The sequence below is a fragment of the Topomyia yanbarensis genome, chromosome 2, assembly GCF_030247195.1.
Source record: "Topomyia yanbarensis strain Yona2022 chromosome 2, ASM3024719v1, whole genome shotgun sequence".
Classification (NCBI taxonomy): domain Eukaryota; kingdom Metazoa; phylum Arthropoda; class Insecta; order Diptera; family Culicidae; genus Topomyia; species Topomyia yanbarensis.
In genome coordinates this window covers 84,403,080-84,429,325 of record NC_080671.1, presented here as the reverse complement: position 1 = coordinate 84,429,325, position 26,246 = coordinate 84,403,080, and the positions used below count along the sequence as shown (strand labels likewise).

The 26,246-nt window shown below is 37.5% G+C and overlaps 1 protein-coding gene across 5 annotated transcripts in view; it reads left to right on the top strand.

The window, feature by feature from the left end:
* Nucleotides 1-26,246, top strand: part of LOC131678691 (protein spire) — a 563,546-nt gene that overhangs the window by 512,332 nt on the left and 24,968 nt on the right. For all 5 annotated transcript variants that reach the window (XM_058958940.1, XM_058958943.1, XM_058958941.1 and 2 more), the window contains one exon: nt 19,819-20,105. In XM_058958940.1, coding sequence (XP_058814923.1) covers nt 19,819-20,105 — 287 coding nt within the window. The remainder of the gene's footprint in view (nt 1-19,818; nt 20,106-26,246) is intronic.

Below are 26,246 nucleotides of genomic sequence, written 5' to 3'. Positions count from 1 at the left end.
TCAAATCTATTCGATGGGCTCTAGCAAACAAACCAAACCGAATTGGATCAATGGCTTTGTTGAGCATATGTTTTCATATTTTAAGGATGCAAAAAATGTTAAAATAAAAATATACAATTTTTGGAACACATACAAAAAATCAGAAAGGGTTATGAGACTATGTTGAGGGACCAAAAAATAATATTTTAGCAGTTTCGGTTTATTAAAAGGAAAGAAAAAATATAGGTACCCCGATGTAATCAATGTACTCATTATGTCGGCCTAAAATACACCGACGGGCCGGTAAAAACGGGTCTTTACCGAACTCGTCTACTCTGTTCAATAATTCACATATCGCCGGGTTATCGAGAATATTGCTCAACTGGAAGTCGCCATCTTGGATTTCCAAAAAGGTTCCAATTATTCATTTTCATCATCGACTTGTCAAGGCCGTTCCAAAAATACCCAGATTGTTAGGGTTATCAAGAATATTGCTCAACCAACGAATTCTAATAAGAATGTGAAGCAAACATTTTTTTTTCAATGGCCTCATTAATTTTTTTCAATGGCCTCATTTAATTTATATCATTCATTTTCTTCATTTGGTTCTTTTAGTCAGCTTTCCTAGTTTTATTAATTTTATACAGTTTATCAATTTTTTTATGCTAATAATTTGATTGATTTCAATTGTTTTATAAATTTTATTATTTTTATTTATTTTATTATTTTCTTAATTTTATTAATTTATTTTATTAATATATTTTATTAAATATTAAGTATTACAATTTCAATTATTTTTGTTATTTTATTATTTTTATTAGTTTTGTTAATTTAATTCAGTTAATTAATCTTATTCACTTTGTTCATTTTTTCATGTATTAATTTAGTTCGTTTCATTTATTTTTCATTTAGCATTTTCTTCTTTATTTTATGAATTCATTACTCATTTTTACTCATTTTTTTATAATTTTTGTATTTTTTCAACTTTTTCAATTTTTGCGATTCACTCATTTTATTATTATACTATAATGTATTGTTTTTTGTGAAATTTGATTCAAGCAGGACTGGAAAATGTGTTAACCTTATATCTAGGTTGATGCCTACTTTGCATGAGTTCTGAACTCCATGTGCAAGAAATCTCTCATCTCACTGTTAGGTGGATTAAATCTAGTTTTATTATTACCACGAACCAAGGTTAAACAGGTTTTGAACTACGACTACGGCAAATTATTGAACTTTTCTGGCTTCTATAATTTTCTTTAACCTGTTGTGCCATAGTGCGATGTAATAAATTCATAAAAGTGCATATCGTTCTCAGTCACACACACACACACCTCAAATTAATATTGACATTTTCTTGCACAAACTCGGGGAACTCTGCGCCGGCGTTATGTTTCACACCTAACGAAGCAGATAAAAAACCAAAAAAATAGCTTGAGAAAAAGCTTTATTTTGTTTATTTATCCTCTCACTTGTACAATCTCCTAGCCATAGCACAAAGCCGGCAAGCATTGCAAAAGTACAGAGTAAAATTCACAAGCTCGCGCCGCTACACCCATCAACGACTGAAACAGTGCACTTCTTGGTCAGCAGCAACGGTGGTAACATCCGATACCTACATATGTATCATGCTGTCCATGCTGCGTGCATCCAAGAAAAAACCACCCTTCAACCCCACAAACAAGCATAGCTCGCGTACTGCGCCGACTCCATCAGTAGTGTTGGTGTGTAACGTGTAACGATCCGACCGACTGACTATAGTACCGACCGATACGAACGAACGGAGTTTCGCATATCGACTTCAGTCTACTGAGAGCGCCGTTCGCGACTGGTTTCGATTCACTGGTTTGACGGTTTGCTCGCGCGAATTTTCATTTTCTTCACCAGTCAGTTAGTCGAACAGCTTATCTACGGGGTGGAAAACCGATTCAATTTACTCTTTTGTTATGCTTTAATCTGTTCTAGTGTTGTGATGTTTTGTTCCTTTTGTTTGTGACTATTTCTCAGTACACTCGATCAATACGAAGTTTGGGTGTTCCGGAAAATTTGCGTCAGCTTACCTTATCAACATATGCACGCGTTTGTAGCACAGAGCAAGAACCAACTAGGTTGAAATGTAGAATTTTCCATAACAATATGTTTGAACAACGACTATTTAATAGGCAATAGATTCGTGGAAAAGTACAAAAAATAACGTGGAGTGGAAATCGATTTTCTTCTGCATGAGAGGATCGTAAAGATACGCTGTTGAAGGCACAGCGCACAGCATTCGTCCACGCTGGACGTGAATCCGTAGAGAGCTAGTGGAAAGGGATCTTTGTGCAGCTGGGAAAATGTCTGTAGTCCTGTTTTATCGCTCTCGATGCATAGTGGCAGTATAGGTGTGTTATGGTTCGTTCGCTTTCGTAGTTGTGATGGTAGTTTACTGGGAGCAATGCGCGGCAAGGAACAGCCATCACCGAGAAAAGCTCCAATGTTGTGGGTGTTTTATGGGTGGGTTGATCAGATGATTCATCGTTTTCTATTTACATATTTTGACATGCTCGATAAAATTTTGTCATTGACCTTTTTCAACAAGTCATGATTGGCATTCTTCTAATCGTGAGAGTTTTTGAAAAATGTGTTATTTCTTATGTTCTAGTTACTTTTTTTCTAAAACATTTCACATTGAACATTGAAGTTGCGAGTTTTTTTGCAATAGAATTTTCTTATCTTAACAAAACTGTTCAACCTTTATTCAATAAACCTTCTCGAAGAGCATTTCACTTCCTGTTGAAAAATCTGGTGATTCCATCAGTCTGAAGAATCATTTCCGCCCGACCCAATCACTATGCTCCGACACAAATTGAATAATTTTCTCAAGTAACATTATAGTGGAGCAAGCAAACGTTTTCAAAATAGGATAAATTTAAATCGCGTTTGGTTTTTATACATAAAGTGCATACTTGTATCTGGAACAGATTACTTATAAAGGTAACTGACGTAAAGACTAAAGTTGACAAAGGTTGACCTCGAAAAAGAACACAGGAAAAAATGAAAGAAATATATGCATACAATGTTACATATCGGTGTCCTTTGGCAATAGCTCAGTGCAGTTGATGTGATTTGCATTACACGCAAAATATGTGATTATATTGTTTGCACTTACTTTACAACATTCGCAAGACTGAGTGAAAAACTGGGAAAAACGTAAAGTGTAGATCGTAACCTTTCAAGAAAAAAAACCAATGTTCGTGCCGGGTTCGAATGCACAAGGAATCAACCCGGTGGATGGCAGTTCTCCGGATGGGCCCTGTGTCGACGCTGCCAGGGATTTGTCCTATTGCCCACCGGACACCAGTCACCCTTCGCCACCGGTACGCGGGACGATTGCGGCCCTGGTTACCCGACGGTCAGGCGTCCCGAAAGCGGCTCCTCGGACGCAGCCGCCAACACCGAAACCTAGATCAGGTATTCTGTCAATTTGTGAGTGCATTTCCCATTACATAACCATTTTATCGTTGTTGTGTGGCTGCCACTATGCTTATGCTGAGACAGGAAGAAGCGAGATTATGTGGGAAAGATCGAACGATAACCATTTTTTATGCTTTGGTTTTTATCAGATGGAATTCGGTGTGCGTCGAGATGGAAGGGAAACGAATCAGTAGCGAAAAAATGTGTTGATCTTTTCCTTCAGTTACAACCTAATCATTAATCAGTATACATATATCACGTTCGTTCAAATTCCAAATTTTAACAAGACTAAATTTGAATCACTTTTATGTTCATTTCAAGTGAAATCTCCACAATTGAATCTAAATTATTGAGTTCATTTAGCCACAGATGCAATCTAGTGGATAAAAGTGATTAGCTTCCTGAGCCAACGTCCTGTAGATCGAACGTCTTCAGTAAAATGTTTTAAAAGTTTAATATAACTTTTGATTTTTAGAGAAATAGAGAAAGACACTAACAAAGTATTCTTTGAGCTTGCTGATATGAACCTATTCCACGCTTTCCTATACTTCATTCTTCAACCTCGTTCTGTACCTTGAGTATTAAGTTCCGTATAAACCTTTCACATCTTTCAGTCCCTTTTCAAGTTTAAGTCGTTTGAACACCAAACGAAGCAGACATAAAACATAGTAATTGTAATTTGCTGATGATATCAAAATTTCACTTTTTTCTGATTTCGAGATAAAAAGTGTTATTAAAAATATTTTTTTAACTTCATCGTACAATTGATGAAATATTCAAGTCTCCTAATCTCAGTCAGCTTTTTTCTTCTACCCGAAACGGATACTACAAGCAATTAGTTCAACCGATGAACCGAGTGCATAGAAACAAAAAACCATAGCTTCTACTTCTGCAGCGAGCTTTATGTATAACGAGTGTAAGTAAGTAGGAGAACCTGGAAGGGAATAGTACTGGCTAAGGTCAGGACATCACTCTTGATAACAAAACAGTCTTTGGACTTCATTTAAAACGATAACTTGCTTTATCATTTCCAAGAATCTCGATGGAAAGCTGAAAGTAATTATAAATAAAAAGAAAATGATTCCTTTGATTTTCAGGAGTTTTATTGAGCTTACAGTTATTTATTTAGACAACTAGTTTGACACTAGATACTAAAAATATGGACAGGTATTGAGGAAATACGCATCAGTAAGCTCAACTAACATTCGTGGTAAAATTCACGAATAAAATATCAACGTATCTCTTCACATAAAACTTTAAATATGTTCCAATCAATACTAGATGCTAAGGTTAATAACGGCCATACTCAATACTAGGTTAATCGATAGTGATCGGCTGTACGAAACAATTCTCTGCATGGGATCACCTTGGAGGTAGAAGAAATTATCCCTAGTGTGCGATTTCAATTACATAAGCATAACGATCCTCAAAACTGAATAGAAGGTCAAAGAATCCGTGTTCTGTTTAGCAGACTACGCTCCTTTGTCGACAAATACCAAAGCAGCTTTCGAGAAGGATTATCAACAATGAATCAGATTTCTCAACAGAAAATCTTAGCTAAATTGCCGGAATGAATCAATCAAATTCAATTTTTCTATGGATTCCAAGGCTGCGTTTGATTTCAGTATTAGAAATAAATTAGTTTTCCCACAAAACTGATTAAGACGATTCGTATGATGCTGGGTGGGTCTAAATCAGTGGCGGATCCAGGGGGAGGGTCCTGGGCGTCCCCAGGAAAATATTCAAATTTAAAATTAGAAATTTTAAATTAATTTCATCAAACTCAAAATCATTTCAAACCAAATTTGACACCAAAAAATGGGCGACCGAAAATAAAAGTTGCAAGGACAGAACATGCTTCGTAAAACCCGCTTCGAATATATTATAAAATAAAAACTGGATATAAAAATCGGACTGGGACTTTCCTTTGTAAGAGTCGGATAAAAAAAACCTTCAGTATAAAAACCGAAAAAAATATATCCGAATCTTACCAAGCAGTTTTGTAGCCGTCTTTTAATCTTGAACATCACGATACACCCAGGTTTTTTTACGCGGGGGATACGTACCGCGTAAAAAAACCGCGTTAATTGGAAAATCCGCGTAAAAAAACCGCGTTAATTCAAAAATCCGCGCAAAAAAAAACTCTCAGCAAAAGAATATTTTTGGAAGTTTTTTTTGCGCAGATTTTGCAAATAACACGCTTTTTGCAAAAAATATTCTAAGTCATTTTGAATGCAAAAGCCTTAGAAGATTTTCGGAAAGATGGAAGAGACGGGTCTGGAAGATTCCTTATGGCCCGCACCCCAACAATATGGGTATTTTCGGAATATTCTTGAAGAGTAGGTTCCAGAGATTGATTTTTGACGCCATTTTGAAATCAAAGATGGCAACTTCCGGTTTAGCGAAATTCGCTATAACTCAATCAATATGAATATTTTTGGAATGGTCTTGAAGAGTAGGTGCCTGAAATTGATCTTTGACGCCATTTTGAAATCAAAGATGGCGACTTCCGGTTTAGCTAAATTCGCTATAACCCAATCAATATGGGTGTTTTCGGAATGGTCTTGAAGAGTAGGTGCCAGAAATTGTTCTTTGACGCCATTTTGAAATCAAAGATGGCGACTTCCGGTTTTGCTAAATTCGCTATAACTCAATCAATATGGATATTTTTGGAATGGTCTTGAAGAGCAGGTGCCAGAAATTGATTTTTGACGCCATTTTGCAATCCAAGATGGCGACTTCCGGTTTAGCGAAATTCGCTGTAACCCAATCAATATGTGTATTTCCGGAATGGTCTTGACGAGTAGGTGCCAGAAATAAATAAATCTGCACATTCCCTGCAAGGATTTCAATGAAAATTGATTTTTGGCGCCATTTTAAAATCCCAAATGGCGGCTTACGGTTTCGTGAGATTCTCTACAACTCAATCAACATGTGTATTTTCGGAATGGTTTTGACAAGTAGCAGACAAACGTCGATGTTTGCCGTCATTTTAAAATTCTTGATGGCGACTTCCGGTTTACCGAAATTCTCGCATGAAAAATTTGGACAATCATCTGAATCACCCTCCAATATAAGATCTAATCATAAACCAGCAAAATGCGAAATATTTTTATGTGTTAATCCAGGAAAGTGCGGTGAGAATGGAAGAGAGAAGAGACGTATGTGGTGTGAGTTGGGGATTTGAATTTATTTAAATTAAACATTTTGCTTAAATTTAAGTAAATTCAGCTGTTTAATTAAAACTATTTGTACTACAACTTCAACTTCAAAAAATACCAATATTGATTGGGTTATAGCGAACTTCGCGAAATCGGAAATCGCCATCTTGGATTTAAAAATGACGTCAAAAATCTATTTTTGGAACCTACTCGTTAATATCATTCCAAAACACTCATATTGACTGGGTTATAGTGAATGTGGCTAAACCGGAAGTCGCCATCTTGGAATTCAAATTGGCGTCAAACATCGATATTTGTCTACTACTCGTCAAGACCATTCCGAAAATACCCATATTGATTGGGTTATAGCAAATTTCGCTAAACCGGAAGTCGCCACCTTGGGTTTCAAAATGGCGCAAAACATAAATTTCTGGCGCCTACTCTTCAAGTCCGTTCCGAAAATACCCACATTGATTGGGTTATAGCGAATTTAGCAAAACCGGAAGTCGCCATCTTTGATTTCAAAATGGCGTCAAAGATCAATTTCTGGCGCCTACTCTTCAAGACCATTCCGAAAATACCCATATTGATTGGGTTATAGCGAATTTCACTGAACCGGAAGTCGCCATCTTGGATTGCAAAATGACGCCAAAAATCAATTTCTGGCACCTACTCTTCAAGACCATTCCTAAAATACCCATATTGTTGGGGTGCGGGCCATAAGGAATCTTCCAGACCCGTCTCTTCCATCTTTCCAAAAATCTTCTAAGGCTTTTGCATTCAAAAGAACTTTTTTGCAAAAAGCGTGTTAATGGCGAAATCCGCGCAAAGTAAAAACTGCCAAAATTCTTCTAAGTTCTTTGCATTTAAAAGGACTTTTTTTCAGAAAATGTCTAAGTCTTTTGCATTCAAAAGGACTATATTTTTGCAAAAACCGCTTTAATTGGAAAATCCGCGTAAAAAAACCGCGTTAATTGGAAAATCCGCGTAAAAAAACCTCGTTAAAAAAACCTAGCAAAACAAAACCGCGTAAAAAAACCTGGGTGTATACGGATGCTCCTGCGAATGATTTATTTATTTTTAAACGGTTTTTATACTGGAAGTTCATGCTTGCCGAGTTTTACGGATCAAACTTGTTTTAAGCGATTCTTATGCTGATCTCTGTCCGATTTTTACGCTTGAAATTTATTTCCGATTTTTATATTCTAATATATTTGAAACGGGTTATACGAAGCATGTTCTGCCCTTGCGATTTTTACTTTCGGTCGCTCTTTTCAAAATCGAAATTGCAGACCACCGACCGAATTTTTTTTCTACATTCTCCCCTGGTCAAAAACAATAATCAAAATGGCCGGAGAATTCAATGCGAATAAATCATTACCAAATCGCTTTTCTGTCAGTGAACTAGTTCGCAGTCTCATTAACATTAATCATAAATCAAAGATGAACTCGAGATTTGATTCATAAATTTAGAAACATTGTTTACAGTTCGATTATACTACGTGAATTAATTCATGATTTATTACATCTTGATCATGATCTGGGTCTCGTTGTTGTAAACTGGAAACAGTCTTGCTTCGTCAACTGGTTCCTGATTCCAAACGTATAATATATATTTCGTGCACGCGTTCAACTTCAAACATGCTTTGTTACGCACAAGGCAAAATGAGTCAACACTAGTCACGATGAGTGAGAAAAAGACAAATCTGGTGCACCAACATAAGTTTACGCCATGTTCGTACATAGGGTTCGATTGTGCGCGTGTTTTTGTACGAAAAAGCGTGTTCGGGTTCGTATATGGAAGATAGGTGTAAAGAGTTATATACAAAGGGATAAAAGTGAGCTTAGTCCGTGATTTTTATAAAGGTTATATACAAATTTTGTTTGAAATGCGAAAGACAATTTTTTGGTAGTACTATCGATGAAAATAAAAACATTTTGTATTGACAAAAATATTGAAAATTGTCGGAGTAATGGCCCCTCCCTCAAAGCGCTTTTTTCACAGCGGCTTGTGGTTAACGGTCTCTCAGATGAACCGCTCAACTCATTTCAAAAAAAGTAAAACAATGTTGAACGAAAATGTATTGTGGTGTACTTGAACGGTTCGGTTTCTCTCCAAGAAAAAATTCCAGCAAAAAACTATGTTGACAAACGAATCGATGTATTCAAAATTTTAAACAAAATTTAATTATAAAGAATCGAAAATTTTTGGAGAAGAAATGTATCATTCAAATACACGAGAATGTAAATACGAAGAATTTGAAATAAAAATTATGTAAATCGCTTGAGTAGTTATTGAGATATCGCGTTCATCGTAACGATCCTTTGCAAGAAGCGCGTGTGCACAATCCTTTCGCTAATACTCGCTTTTGCAAATTGAAGTGTTATTTAGTACATTGAAGCTTTTTGAACATCATTCATGAATGATTTTTTTTTCGCGTTGCTTCCGGTGTTCGTCCAGCTCCTTTGCATGTGGGGGACAACCATTTTGCATGTGGGGGAAACAAAATCCTTCCGCAAACGGTTTACTATTTTTTTGCCATTTCGATCGAAGTCTCACTGATAACAGCAAAATTTAGCAGATATAAAAAATACACTCTAAAGAGTAACTGGGCACAATTTGATTCATTTCAGTAAACCATGACAAAAAAGTTACGAAAGTTTGAAAGTGTGGTAATAATTATTGACATATTCTTTAAAAGCATGGTCGGTGAGAGAGCTTAACACATTGTATGGGCGTTCTTTCAATTTTCATATCTTTTGTTTCTCTTTGTCATCAATTTGCTGAAAAATTTGTTAAACCTTTATACCAACGATATATTTTAGACGAACGCCCCGGCACTACTAAAGCAATTCAAAGAGAGATTCTGAATGAATTCAGTCAATAATAGTTGACATTTAAATAATGTTAGGCTTGTTTCCGCTGTAGAAGAATTTTTCTGTATTTGAATCAGTAGGGGGACCGATTATTTTGCGAACGGTTGCAAATAAAAGAAAAAACCTCGTTCTTTCGCATCTTGAAGATTCGCGGAAGCCGATTTTTTAAATAAAAATGTTCGACAAAGACACCGTACCTTATTTAAGATTTTTTTTGGAAGTATTCAACGGGGAAAACAAATCGAAATGGTGAGTCAAACGGAAATATTTGTGTAAAACAATTACCCCCTTCCTGGTTGGTAGAATAAAATTAGCTGAAATTAAAAACTCTCTTTTTTAATAAACTTAATCAGACAGTTCCAGTCATTATAACAGATGACGATATTATTGCAACTTTTGATTGAAAGTTCTGTTAGTCTTTTTCAATACAATAAAGAAAGATGATTGTAAGAGAAAGAAAAAAACATTGTGTTTTAGGTACACGTTTGATAACTTTAGGAGCAGATTCCGATCATCAGAATCAGAGCTGCAAATTTTCACCAGGTTGTTTTGAATTTGAAGGCAGAACAAATCTCAAATCATATGATCTACTACTATGATACTACTATGATCAATTCACAGTTTTTCGTTTGCATCATTCATTCAAACAGCCGAGCTGCTCAATCATTTTCCATTCATTTTTGATTTCATTAACCCTGTGAATATCTCTGTACTGGGATATTGACTACACGCAAATGAAAAACTACCTAAAATTGAGTTCTTTTGACTCAATCCCGGGGTATAGTGCAGGAAACAGTTTCTTTTTAGTATATTAACCAGCATCTTTGAAAAGAATACCAATTTCATTTAAATTATATCTTTTCTTCTCTATATCTTCTTGGACATTAGATATCATTAGTGCGCAAGAACCGGTTTACTACAATCTTTTGGTTGCAAATGAAAGAGAAAAGTTCATTGTATCACATAGTGAAGTTTTAGACATGCCGAATTGTTTCCAATAAGCTTTTTCTACCAAACATACCGTGAAGGTATTGGCCCTTCAAAAGCCAAGAAAATGAATTAATTGACCAAATACTGCCAACCATACTGTTCATATGAATGTCTACAATTTATTCGCAAAAATATTAAGTTCTATGCAAAGCTAGTTCAAACATCACTTCGTTAAAAGTTTAAAAAAAATTATGCAGTCTTCAACAAAGTTGTAAGCACATTCTTAATTTGACTTGCAGTAATACATATAGTGCATAAAGTGGCACCTTGTGGTGAAAATGCAAGTTTGTCGAAACATCCCACACAAACTTTAAGCACGTTGGTCCGGCAGCTACACTTATCCGATTTGATTCAAATTTGAAGCAGAATTATAATGTCATACCATGTATCACCAGTTCACAACACAATAATCGGAACTTCAACGATATTCTAAAAGTTGTGAATGAGTTCACTACACAACATTTGTGTTATGATCTATCTTTCTAGAGTTGTGAACATCCACATCATAAATTAAACAGATCATTAACCACCCATTACTCTGAAAAAAAAGTACATCATTAAGGTGTGGCGAGGAAAAATAATCGTCATTTCCAAAATAGGGTACTAGTCCCGTAGAATCATAGCTGTTCCAGAATTTCACAGCGTTCACTTGTTCACGCATTTAGTAACCCTTTTTTATCGTGAAGTAAAATTAGTTTGTCACAAACGACATTTGATTGATTTGATATTAATTCACCTCAAGAAAACGCAGCCTATATATTCGCTGCCCGGCTGAGTCAATTTTCGTCTTTCGCCAATAGCGATCAATCATGTAGCTCTAAATGACCATGACTCGTTGACTAAAGCGTAATACAAATTACAAATAATGTGCGCCTCTGCTATCTCTATCCATGGTTCCTTGCGCCCAATTATTACATCAATCCGTTTTTCTTCTATTCCAAGCCACGCGCTGTTTGGACGTAAAACGGAAGCATTTTATTTTGGGAATGCCCAAAAATCCTTCTCCACGGTTTATACGAGCCAACTGGCAAGAACCACGGCAGGAAGTTTCCGCTTGTTTGAATAGTAGCTAACTTGCTACACTATTGTGGCCGCCACGGCTCGCTAATGTGCTGATGGGAAATGTCGGAAAGGTTACGGACGTTAATGAACGAGAACCGGTAGTACCTAGTGGCACCATGAAACCTTACCCCCTAAAAACACAGTCATAAAGAAGCGGCGGAATAGACAGCGCAAAATAAATAAAGGTGTTGCTCGATTGTGTAGTTCATGGGCGCATACACGTTCCTACATATAGTTAGCAGGTATTGTTCTGTGCTACGCCCCTGCGAGAACAAGACCGTTTTTTTGCGGAACGCAGTATCGAGGTTTCGCGGCGAAATGTTGACACTAAAGGGTATAAATAACGGTGTATTGTAAGAGCGCTAGCCGCGATCTTGATCCGTGATGACCATGATGATACAACTATACAACAGTGGCGGACCTTCGACTGTAACCCCATTTTTGTCAAGTCAAGCATTTAGCAGAAATCAGTTCTCCGTTACCCGCTAGTTTCCCACTGTTGGGGTGGCGCTAGCAGGTCGAGGTTATTCTATGGCTTGACTCAGTTCTGTGCACGATATAGGTCCCGCTAAATGCTTATCTCAGAGTGGAGTTGGGTAATTGTTGTTTTAATTGTCAGGAACGTGTTTATGTACTCGTCTCTACGAGGTGTATAATGGAACGATTGTAGTAAACGCTTCCAAAATGTGCCAGTTCGGTTTATATTTTTCCGTTTTTTGTTTGTTCAAACCGTGGAGCTTTTGGCTGACTGGTTCTTTGCCAAATGAGGCGGCACGTTTCAACAATGTTCGGCAATTGTATCAATGGGTAATATTGATAGAGCTGCCAAAATGAGTCATGAGCAATTCTTTTCATTTGAAGTAGAAACTTCTGAAACCTCATTACATTCATTCCAGCGAAATTGTTTTGTGGATTTTTGTATATTTTCGTTATGCATTGCCGATTTGATAGTTCAAAAACCCGTCGAATTCTAGTATGAATTTCCTAATGAAAAAATATGCCGCGAATTTTTTTTTTTCATGTAAGACATTTTTTTCTATTTCGACAGATTTCACAGTCGATTGTTAAGGTGTCATACAATTACAGGTATAGCGTAACCATCATACTGACACTTAAAAGTCCATCAAACGAATAACGACTGGCACAAGTACGTTCTCACTACCTTAACATCGTAAGTAAAACGTTGGAAAAAATAAAAACCGTCCATATTGGACAGACGTCTCTTCATTTGGGGTAATGGTGCTCCAGGTTGTTCAGTTCTAGATAATACTGGAACATGCATCAGAAAGAAGGCCATAAAATACCTTGTCCTATATTCCTATAGAGGTAGTTGTGCAACCGATAAGTTTTTCGTTCGGTCTATCTGGACTCTACCTCACAGTATTGGACCATATTGCCGCAAAGAAGCGGAAAAATTGTGCCAATAAAACCTTCAGCTTATAGTATGCCGTTTTCCATATCAAGATGTTTTCCTAGTTTGACCCAAATCTGTCCAACGAAGATAAACTATCAGCCATATGGTATGGCCAGGCGAGAGAAGCGAGTTCCAAAGGTAGTAACTTCTAGTATACCACCATCGTAAAGCCCTGGCCGAAGCAGGACGTTTGCTTCGACATGCAAGCCAAAAAGTTATATGGCACCATACCACCCGATGATATTCATATTTAATGTGAAAGCATTGGCGGAGGAGATGTGCTGCAAGGATCTGTGCTATAATTTGAGCACACAAAAACAGCGCTGGGAATGCACATTCAGGAAAATTGAAGTTTGGATGCAAGATCTGTGGGCTGGATTTATTCGTATGCAGTTACGTGGTATTGTTAATTGCATGGAATCGTTAACTAGATTCTACTTAAGATTTAACTTTCGATTTTTCATTCGGATTTTTAACCAATCAATATGAAGTACACTAGCGTGCGCAAAAGGAGGTTAGGTGAGGCTATAAATTATAAATTAAGCTTGATTTTTGTGTTTCGAATTCATCTCGTCAGTAACTAGCACCAACAGGGTGTCTAGTTAGACGATGTATCTAAGTTAGTACCCAAATTAGCACTAGTTAGTCACAAAAAAATCTCAGGACAAGCCTTTAGGCGTTCACACGGGTCGTGTGAACTATTTGGATATTTTTGTGTCTAACTAGTCCTAAGTTGGGTACTAGCTTAGATACATCGTCTAACTAGACACCCTGTTGGTGCTAGTTACTGACGAGATGAATTCGAAACACAAAATTCAAGCTTAATTTATGTTAGGTCTTGTGCCCGTAGTGCACTTAAAGTATACTTTGGGCTTTATTTTTTTATTTTTATTATATAAAAGTATAAATAAAGAACGTTATTTAGACTTAGGGGGCGTCTGGTGTAGTGGGCCAAAAAATCGACTGCTTTTTTATCCGCTTAATTGTTAGTATTGAATCTCAGGAAGAGTCTCCCGCAATCTCGGTGGTCACGCTGAACCTCTTTTGTTTTTAAACAGTCATGCATTCCTCACGCGTATTTGCTGTAACACACGCCGATTTCAATCTATCGGCAACAATTTTCGAAAAACTGACATGATAAAATACAGTGTAAACTATACACTCTAAACTACTTCTACTCAAATTTTCAAGAGTAAATACCCAATTGGTTATTTTCTACAGCGTTTTTTTTCGTGATGCAATTTGATGTGGGACACCCTTTAATAGCGTTTTTCTCGAAACCGCGTTTCACAAATTGAAGAATACGACGAGTCAAAAACTAATCAACGAATTGACTTGATTTTTTTCAATGAAAATCTACAATATGTGTAGCCTGTCGATGAACAACAGAAAACTGAACAAAAAAAATATTTCTCCCTATTATTTTGTAGAAAAGTGAACAAATTTTACAGTAAAATATGAGACTTTTCGGTATTTTAGTGAATTTACTATGTCAGACGATTTTATCAAGAGTTATCGTTATCTCCTCGACATAGAAATGATTGGACGTCTACTCTTGGAACGCTCGTATGTAGGGCTCGGCGTAGCTAAAACTATTTTTTTTCGTACACAATGAATATATAAATAAATCTTAACATTACACAAAAGATCCATTGTTGCCTTTCCTTCAAAGTCGTAAAACATAACAACTTTCGGTTTGAGCACTTTACACCAGATGTCCCCCTTCAAATTAAAACATGGCGTAAAATTCATAGTCATAAACGGGACAGACCACATGTCTTGTAGCTGTAGCAAAGATCGCCGAGAAGAGAAAAGAATTGAAGTTTCTTCGGTGCCGGGAGAAGTTTCGCAATAACACAAATTTGCTGGTACTCAGCCTAAGCCCAATCAGTCCTGCGTTAAGTTGAATATCTTGTTGAAATGTTGAGCCACTTTACAGTTTTAGTGTTCTTGGAAGCACTGGAAACTCCTCGTTTGATCTCCAAATTCTAAAACCAGATACTGTTTACTTCGGCTTCCGCGAGCTGTTGTATTTGCCTCTCAAGAGAAAATGTTTAGTCTTTACAAGGAAACCCATCTGCCTATAGTTGTCACGGTAAAGATAGACACGTCTACCTTTATCAGGACACATGCTAGTGAACTCGGGTGATTCGTAGTTACGCTGCCTAAGCTCGACCCTCATTAGCAGAAGACAAAGATTAAACCCGTACGACATTAAGCCTGTTCTAATGAACCTGCCACTTCTAGTTTTCCGATCTGTTTACTTCACATCCTTGCTTTCACTTGAGTACTATGGCTATAATTTTCATAACTTTCCCTACCCAGTAATCTCTAGCTAATTGAAAGTCGTTAAAATGTAAAAAAGTATAGTTTTTAAGAGCAGTAACAAATGTTCCGCAAGTGGATTGCACTCTTCGTGAGCCAAGAGAGCATGACAATGCAAGCGTCATTCTTATGAATCTTAACACACTTGCCAGACTGGGTCTTATTACTACAATGGCCTTTTTGCTGGTATTTAGTGCAATGCATGACGCGCGGTACAAATAACCGATACGAGTTTGAACAGACATACAATTTTGTCTGCGATTGCCATTCGAAATCTTCGCTCATTTAAGCAAGGGATCCTTGAATCAGCCGAGCAGACCAATAATAGCCCCGTGCTTCACTGGACGCACGCATAACAAACTCGAATCGGTGATGACACCATCGATTTCAACTTTGTGGGCTGGCATGTTGATGCGGTAGTCCTTCATGAATAATTCGTCACCGTTAAATATTTCATTATTTTTCAAAATCTTCAGAACACTTAGAGGATACGAAAGAAGATCAGATAGTGTCCGACACAGTTCAATGTATTTGCTTTTAAACGGGAAGTCGATGTCTTCGATGACTAATCTGATTTGACATCAATTTTACCATCAGCTAGGCGCATAGTGACTTCAAAGGAAGAAACAGAAATTACGGAAGATATAAAAAATCTGGCCATAGTAAAGAAAAAGCGTGATCATCTTTATTCTATGTACAGTTTGCTGACACCGCATAGTGGTCGAAAACTCCAAAAACGTGAACTAGAGTCCAAACCGTCGAATATATTCACAAGGTGTCTTTAGAGGAATTGTTCGTATGAATATTTCCCACAATCTGATAAAAATTACAATTAGGCATGGCTTGCTATGATCGACCTAAAAAAAATTAAATTATACTGATAAGGTAGAAAGTTGGTATCTTCGACAAACTTTTAGATATGCTCGTAATGAGAATTTTGTTGAAGAACTTGAACTTGTACTAAAGATTATTGATTTATGTAGCGTTTTCTATGGCAACCCCTCAAATTTAGTTTTTTTAAATATAACTTTTTCCATTGTGACTTTTCGTGAAGACCATATTACAGAGAAATATGGAGCAATTAAAACTACATAATGTTGCTGTAGATAGTATGTAAAAATACTCATTCGTTTCAAAGTGATTGAATGTAGTTTTTCAGTATTTTTTCAACCATCGGAAATAAATATTCAAATGAATCCTTTGATTAATTTTTGATAGAGAATAATCGTTCGCTCAGTAAAACGATCTGCAAGTATAGTTTCCCGAGAAAATGGTGCGTTTGTCACATTCAAACACCGTAATAATGATATAACAGACAAATTGCAGAGAACTTTAAAAACTGTTTAAAATTTTACAAAACTTTAGTGAAACAAATAGTGGGATATTTTGTGGAAACAGAATATCTTTTTCAAATTTGAGCGATATAAATTTTTTCGCTCGAACCTAAAAAATCCCATAAAATATATTTTGAAAAAAAAAAAACTTGAAAAATCCAATGAAATATATTTTGTAATACGTTTTAGCATTTTTTACACGGATACGAACAAATTCAACGAAGTAGTGGCTCTCGATTTCAATAGTTGCTCCTTAGAAGACAAACCCTGGATTTCGGTAATACAACTTTCGAACTCAACATCTGTTTGTGGATTTCAAGGCAGTGTTCGATTCAGTGCAACGAAACGAACAATGGTGCTAAATAATGCTTTAATACGGTTTCCCAACATACTGAATAGATTGGGTAAAAAAACAGCCATCCGTCTTGTTTGTAACGATAGATGTATTAAAGCAGAGCGATACGCTTCCTGATTTGATGTTCAAGAGTGCTGGAAAATACGATGCTAAGATCTCGTGTGCATAGGAAGGGCACTATTATTACGAGATCTCACATGCTTATTGGCTTCCGAACAGTTTAGACATCATTGGAGTCGATCATAGAGCAGTGGGAGAGGCTTTTGTGCCCCTTTCAAAAAAGAGGCTCCCAACATCGAACTGACTATAAACTCTGACAAAATAAAGTGAATAGTATTTGAAAGGGAACCAGGTCACCGAGGTAGAAATGGACGCGGTACAAGGTTGTCGACGAATTCATATATCTTGGATGACTAGTGATATTAGTGATGTGTGATGAAGAAGACTGCCATGAGATACAAAGCAGTTAGCGGCTGTAAATGCGATCTTCTACGATTTGCGTATTCAGCTGAAGTCCCGTAGCCCACAAAACTTTCACTATACATATCGCTGGTATTCCCTGATCCTATGTACGGACACAAGGCGTGGTCGTTGAAGGAAATACACTATCGACTGGTTGGTGTATCGAAGCATGTTGCTATCACAAGGCTTATAATGCATAACATACTACAGTTGGCCGAATGTGCAGCTAGTTTGCCGAAAGAGAGAACAACTAATGTTGTCTTAAGCTGTGAACCTAGATAAGGATGTTGACGTTTGTGTAGATCCCGCTCTCGAGAAATAAGGTCGGGCGAATCTTTTTCGTTCAATATTGGAATAAAATCATCATGCCAACGAAACTAAGCTTGGATTTTGTAATTGATTTTTTCCGAATAATCGAGGTGCATTCGACACGATGAACTTAAGACTTTGCTAGATAGGCACGCTCATGTTCTTTAACGATGACTTCCCAGGTGAACTAGTGTCGTCGAAAAATAATGCTCTTGAGTTAGTCTGCATCAAACTCAATTTTTTAAAGAACCTGCTGTTCCGAGTTGGTAATTGAATATATACAAGTGGTTTCTGCAACAGAGCAGAAACAAGACTGGTGATAAGTAACATTTATTGTTATTCATAACCCGGAATAAACAGTTTTCGACCACAAATCGTATCGGCCGATTGAAATGCTAGTTTGAAATTCTTTGAATTTGAATTTGAAAAAAAAATTGAAATTCTAGTACGCCTTGACAATTTGGTTAAGGTAAACGGCTTATTATCAAAATTCAATTTGCTTTTCGCAAAGGGATGGGTACGAATGATTTCCTGCGCTGCTTTAGACGACAAATTCTGCAGCGAATAAACAGTTTTCGACCACAAATCGTATCGGCCGATTGAAATGCTAGTTTAAAATTCTTTGAATTTGAATTTGAAAAAAAATTGAAATTCTAGTACGCCTTGACATTTTGTTAAGGTAAACGGCTTGTTATCAAAATTCAATTTGCTTTTCGCAAAGGGAAGGGTACGAATGATTTCCTGCGCTGCTTTAGATGACAAATTCTGCAGCGATTCTTACTATTCCGTAGCAATTGTTATATCGGATAAATTTCACCGTTAATTCGATAACTAATAGAACAATTCGTTTTGAGTAGGTCTCTAGTCTTCTTCCTAATGAACTCTGCTGATCACTTAAAGTGTATAACGTAGTTGCCCCCCCCCCCCCTCCATAATTAAGTAGACTGCGCACGCCTAGGATGAAAACCAGTTTTTTCACTTTCATGGACTGTTTAGCGACATGATTTCATATAGTCTCAGTAAAGACTTAACTTTTTATTTCACTATTTTTACTTGCATTTATCACAGATACGCGTATTTCTCTCACTACTTGCGACCGTTATAGGTATCGTTTTCAGCCTGAAGGAATATTAAACAACGTTTCACTATTTACATATCAGAGATAGAAATAAGTAAAATAGTAGAATTAAAAAGTGACAGAAAAATCCCTTACAGGGATTAAATGATAAATAACGCGATTATTCAAACAATTTATGCATGCACGGTGTCTTGGCCAATTGGCACCTAGTAAGGGTTTATGAACTATAGAATTGAAACATGTCTACAGATTTATACAAGCTGAGGTTTGCCTGCAAGTCTGATCAATTACACACATCTCAATTTTTAAACCGAATTTATATATACGCTAGGGCATTGTAAATTAAATTTTCTTCCCTAAAGAAGTCGCAAACCATTGCGCCGAAACGTTAAAATTGTCAATAAAAATATCGTTTTGATCCACTAATGTCCGAATCCCTCACATAATACCCTCCAGATGACATATTAAAGCCGGCAAACAGTACCAATGTTATGCTGGAAGGCAATGTAATATTTTTCCTATGGAAAGCAGCCTGTTTGCATAATTGCCGATTTATTGTTTAATACGAAACCACAGCTAACACCAGTGTTTAGCTATTTGGTGCCTGCTCGTGCGGTGCATGTGACCGGAATAGGAGAATTAGTGCCATTTGTCATTCCGGTTGTGCGTCTAAGCTTCTGACTCCATTCAGTCGACCGACAGTGAACTAGTTCATTGGCATTGCGAAAGGCAATACATTCCCGGATCAAATAACACGCCCGAGTTTGAGTTTCGGCTAGCATTGGTTGACGTGTCGGTTGAAATACTAGCAGGAAAGTTGAGCGTTTTTCGATCCGTTTTCGAGTTTCTGCGTTTAATTTATATAGTTACCGTAAAACGGGTGGCCTCCAAACGCAGCAGCCACCCTGTCGCCATGTTTTGTGTATAGCTTGCATTTAATCGAATCCACGAGAATCTCGCATCAACGTGAAAAAGGCAAAATTTAATTAATCCTCTATTACATCTTTCTTTTCTTCCAGTTTTACCAACCACACAAATAGATAGCGTAAAGAAATCATGTGATGAAATAGGAACTAGTAGTAACAACAGTAGTAGCGGCGGCAGCAATAGTCATAGCACAACAAACGTATCATCAACGCCAGCGCCACCGGTGGCGGCGACTGCGACCGCATCGGCGACCAAGGGTTCCGGCAGCAGTGCGAAGGCGGCAAAATCTTCCGTATCGTCATCACTCTCAACGATGTATTCCAACTCGCCAAGGAACACGCTAAGACTGATTCCAGTAGATTTTTCACTGTTTGACGAGGTGAGTCAGTGATATTTTGTTAGACCAGTGGTAAAAATTAACATAGCTGAACTTAATACGTTGAAAAGGGCAGTACGAAAAATTTATAATTCTCTTGGTTAACCATCCGGAAGTCGCGCTTATGGCCCACTGAACAAGTAGCCGCTGGTGCCCTAAGACGATTTCGTTAGATTTTCAGAGCAGCGTGCATTCAGTGCACTAGCGCAACTTCCGGAAGGTTAACAAAAGGATATATTTTGAACCGATTTCAGAAATCAAATGACTTCACCACATTATCTAGATCATTCAATTTAAGTTGACTCATTTAAGTTCAAACACAATTTTTGACCCGCATAAATGTTTACCAAATTTCCTTTTTGGATTGAATTCTAACCTCACAATAGTCCTACCTGTAATTTTTTAAATTGAACGTAGATCAACAAAGAGCTATCCAAACTGATGAGGGAGCATGGCAAAAACGTGTTGTTATTTCGTAAAGTCTGAAAAATTTTGAACATATTATTTGGAGTTAACTACAGGAAAGTTTTTTTTACGCACGAGCTCGTTGTCTTGAAACCACTACGTCCTCTCACTTACATAAGCCAACATTTCTGGAGGACTTTAGAACCACGATTCCGTGTTATTTCAACTCGACTGACTTATGTTTGATCTAAGTTGATTGAATGACACGATCTAGGAAAAATTCAATCTATTCCAAACGTTACTAGCTTGGTCTTTTCTTTACCCATATCCTGACCGGCCGCCACGTTCTACATCTAGCTCAATTACCTTCGAACTGAGATTCAAAATCACCTTGGCTTAAACTATGCTGTTAAGTTGAGGTGAGCTGTCGGTAAATCGGATTAGCTGTGTCTGTGTGAGTGGTAGGTTTTGTGCTTGTGATCAGGTTCGAACGTAGCGAATTATAGTCTATTAAGGCTCAAGTTACCTCAAGGCTTGGTAGTATGCGTAAGAAAAATTGTGTCCAGCTTTGCCACCAGATTATCCATTTAAACCTTTTCAAAACTCTAAAAAAAAGAATATCAGTCGATTTATTAGATCATCACGATTCAATTCATGCAAAATACCTACTGGAAAAACCATCGGCTTAGCTGGATGGTGCTTTTGAAAAAGTGGCTGTGATTTTTTATCACACTACCACACCGAGCTGGGGTACGCAACACTACTGCGCAATGAAAAAACCACAGCCACTTTTTCAAAAGCACCATTTAGCTAAGCCGATGGTTTTTCCAGCAGGTATTTTGCATGAATTGAATCGTGATGATCTAATAAATCGACTGATATTCTTCTTTTAGAGTTTTAAAAAGGTTTAAATGGATAATCCGGTGGCAAAGCTGAACACAAATTTTCCTACGCACACTACCAAGCGTTCAATTCTAACACATGCTTAAAAAAGGTAACTTGAACCTTAAACGACGCATTTGCGCAACGACACGCAATTTCTGTGGTGTCGGGGCCGGATCTTGAGATGTTCCGAATTCGCTATAATTAACTGTTTAATGGCGGGCGCAACTATGACTTTCTGTGGTTTACGTTCATGGAAACATTAATGCATTGCGGTTAGGTAGCAGACTGCAGTTGAAAGACGAGTAATGACAAAAATTCAAGGATTTTTATACAGGTCACAAAAACCACTACCATACACCTACATAAATGCTGCTAGATTGAGAAGCTAGAAATAATCCAATGAATCTGGTTTGTGATTTACTAGCTTTAGTATATTACAAAAGATTGTCTTAGGAAAAACACGTTTATAACGGATTTACATACGCACCTAGAAAAAATAGTGTAAATTTACGTCTCCTGACCCTGACATATACGAGCATCAAAAATGACTTAGTTTTACGTTTGATTTTAATTTTACATGACGTTTAATTTCGTAAATCATGTAATTTTACTCCACATACAGCGTTTGTTCTGAATGGTTGGAAGTGTAATTTTATGTCATTGCGCATGTAAAGTATATGTTTCATGTAAAATTGAATGGAACATGGTAATGTTCCGTCATTTCGTAAATTACGGTTTGTTGAATTGTGTCATGTTTGCAATTACGTCAACGATAAAATTCAGATTTTTTTGGTGTGTATTAGATGTTTATTTAACTGCGTTGACTGCGTTCCTCCCCCAAAAGGTTAATCAAACAATCAGCTAATTAGAAACATCTCAAGGAACTGCTAATTGTCGATTTCTGGTACTCTCTTAGAATTTTTACGACACATGCTTCTCACGACTCTGACGAAATTGCCTCCCAGGATTCTGTTCAGTTTTAGGGATTTTTCTTAGCATTCGAATGGAATCTATCCCAACATTCCGAAGGAAGTCTTATCCTTCTCAGGGCTCTGGTGACATCCATCTCAAATCTTGTAAAACCCAGCTCAGGAATCGGATGCTATGCTGCTTAGGTTTCTAATAAATTCTGGCAGGAATCGAAAAAAAATTCTTGGGGAATATTTGTTGGAATCATGTTCATGTTTGTAATGAAATACTGTCAAATATTCTGATAGAGAACCTGCTCAGAATTGTGGTGGAATTCTGTTCAGTATTTTGACGTACCCTTGCTCACGATGCTGACACTATCCCTTTCAACATTGTGATAGATCAGGAATCAGGACAAGTTAGCTCAAATGGCCCATACGTTCAGCATGTAATTCGGATATTCGTGCCTTGTCATATCTTCACATCATCATCTTCCTGCTCGAAAGGAAGCTATGGAAAAAGGATAGTGGAGTGAGGATGTGGGATAAGGGACCATTCATAAATTACGTAACGCATTTAGGGGGGGGAGGGGGTATGACAAGTTGTGACAAGTTGTGACATAGGGGGGAGGGGGTGTTAACTAGATCGTTACGTAACATGTTTTCATCGAAGAAAAAAATTTTTTTCTTGGAATTTGTTACGTAACAGGGGAGGGGGGGATGAAGAAATTTGTGACAATTTGTTACATAGGGGGAGGGGGGAGTCAATTTTGGGCAATTTTTGCGTTACGTAATTTATGAATGGTCCCTAAGGAATGGGAATTCATGATAAGATTCCATAATGCAAAAAACACCCTCAATTGTTTGTAGAAAACAGATCTGATATTGGCGGCGGTCTAAAATAGAAAAAAACTACGAGTGCGATACAAGATTGTCGTGACATTAATTCCGTAGATTTGCTCTGCACACAAAAAAAGGAATCAAAAGCATCCGAAAAAAAAATTTCACCCCATTTAAGAAGAGAGCTGTTCGTTGACTTAAATATGAACCGTTAGGCACGGTTGCTTCTCAGTTGCATTTTTACTTACTTTGTGACGATTAAAATTTCTCAACAAACCAATAAATTTCATTTTCACGACCGAGGCTCATGATCGTGTCGAGCAACAGAGAGCATCAATAATCTGTGTAGGTTTGAGCGCGTCCGTAGGCAACGAGACTTTGACTCAATCCCCATCGACGCCAATAATTCGCACAAAAAATATTCGTATCGCACTTAGGGTAAAGACTTAATTTTCGCCCCATTAGGGTGGGTGCCACACTATTCTATTAATTATGCAGTCTACAGTCGATGAAATGCACATAAATTGGCATCAGTATCCTTGCTTCGTTCCCAAGAACCAATTTAATACCAAAAATGTCCTGAGAATGGGGAAATACTTCTGTTTGAGCGCCACGAAAACTCGAATCGAATGCTCCTATTTTCGCACTACCATATGGGCCAATGCGTTGAACAAAGATGGTAGACGCTGCTCTAACTAACGGCTTCAAATGGGTAGGGCGATAATAGAAATAGGGCGAAAATAGTCTCCACACCCTATATCGAACAATAAATTTGAAAGCGCAGCGCTTCGCTTCAAGCTATCTAACGTGAGATGTCTCTCTAGTTTACTGCGCTAAATTTTGACCCATCTAGCCATATGACATCATCAGTTTCTTGAAAAACTTAGTTAAAGCGTTACCGGCCCTGTTTGTTTTGTTTTACTGAATCGTACACTGTCTTGAAATCCGCCAACGGATGGCGAGTCCGCTAGTCATATTTTCGAAATTCCTCCAGGATAAACATCTAGTCCGTCGTTAATCGTCTGTTTAGGTATTTACTGTCAAACAATTCAACCAACGGCCGCAATCTGTTATACAGAACAGGGTACTCATAGGCGATATTGAGGATCGTTATTTTATATATTTATTTACACCAACAGGCCCCGTGGCCCCAATGGTGGTTCCTTATCTTAGTTATAATTTCAAAATTTACATTTCAGACAGGACAAAAATATAACACTTCTCACAGAACATTCTTGCATTTGGAAATAAACAATAATTATTGTAAACAAACAAGATAATCAAAATCATCAGTAGTCAGTAATGTGTTGTTCAACATCCAGGTCTCCACGTCGTGTTGTTCCGGTTGACAAATTCACGATAGCGGACGTTTCGAGGCCAAGTCGACGCCTGCAGGGCTAGTGGCTTCCACTTCCCATCAAGCCCTATCCTGAACGACGCATAGTTAATATCGTCGATAGACTTCCACCCGGGAACAAGTTTTTTGATGTCAGTTCTGTCATTTGAATTCAGCCCGAGACACTGTTGAACTAAAGCACTCACTTCGCTTTCGGTAACATGAGGTTCTATATTCGACAGGAACAAGGAGAACTCTATATCACTTCGATGTGCATTATCAGTTGGTGAATCAAACCGACTTTTATTCTTCGATTCGTTCGGTAAATCCACAGACGAAATCGGGGTAGAATTAAATGGGCATGAACGCTTCTGTGGCAACAGTTGAGATAATGTGTTTTGAATTTCATCGATTTTTGATTTCATATAAGCCACCTCATACTCGATATTGTTCGAAGATGGGTTCAGCTCCGGCGACTCAGTCAGCGAGGTAGCGACAGTTTCAATGAATGCTTCCAAACACCTATCGCATAACCAGATAATATTTTTGGTGAGTGCCTTGATGTTAGCGTCGTTCAATCCGACACATTGAGCATGAAAACGTCTACAGCAGCTTCCCTGGCACACAGTAATAATATCGACTTTGCAATCGATCGCCGTATCACACACTTCGCACACCATTCTGGACAGCAGAATAACAATAGCGACGCTTCTATCAGAATAACAATGGCACCTCGGCAGTTGAAATAAATCAAACAGTTCTGCAAAATATTGTAGAATTGCGTTCGTTTTGCACGTTGATAGACGCAGGATATACTGCGTAAGAAATAATTGCTGCAGCTGGACACTTTTTATCAGCGAGAAAGATGAATGTTTCGTATTAAATTCAATGTACACGTAGGGCGAAAACACAACCGGCGCACAGCGATCAACGATTTGTCCTGCCTAGATAGATATTAAACTTGAGTTTATGACCCTTTTTCTAGATAGGTCATGAGACCATCCAACCAATCCGAAGCTGTTTCTTCTTCCACCCAGATCATCCCGACCACGCAATGGATTGCTTTGTACTGGTGGTCCCTCCCGATTTTTAGATGTTCCAGCGTTTGACGTGGGTGGATCCACAGCTTGTCAATCGGTCTCAATATAAATAAAATATCGTTGTATAAGAAACCAGAGCCTATACGAGAATGGCCAAATTTGTTCAAACTGCAACGTTAGTATCAAACGAACGTTATTTGTATTTTCATCAAGTTTGATATGCAGTAGAACAATACTTATAAGGAGAGTTGGTTAAGTTTCTCATATAGAAAGGTTATGCAATCACTCTGAAAAATGTCAACATAATCCTGGCCCGGAGGGCCGAGTGTCATATCCCATTCGACTCAGTTCGTCGAGATCGGAAAAAGTCTGTATGTGTGTGTGTATGTGTGTGTATGTATGTGCGTATGTGTCAAATAATGTCACTCATTTTTCTCAGAGATGGCTGGACCGATTTGCCCAAACTTAGTCTCAAATGAAAGGTGCAACCTTCCCATCAGCCTATTGAATTTTGGATCGATCGGAATTCTGGTTCCGGAATTACGGGTTTTAGAGTGCGGCCACACAGAAATTTCTCATATAAACTATAGGAAAAATTAAAAATAGAATTTTTATTTTTGATGCTAAATGTGTTCAAGGTGCATGAAACGTCGAGATTTGATGCAAACTCGAAAAAAAATTTGACGACGATTCACTTTTTTGGATTTTGGCACATTTTTGCCTTTCTCAT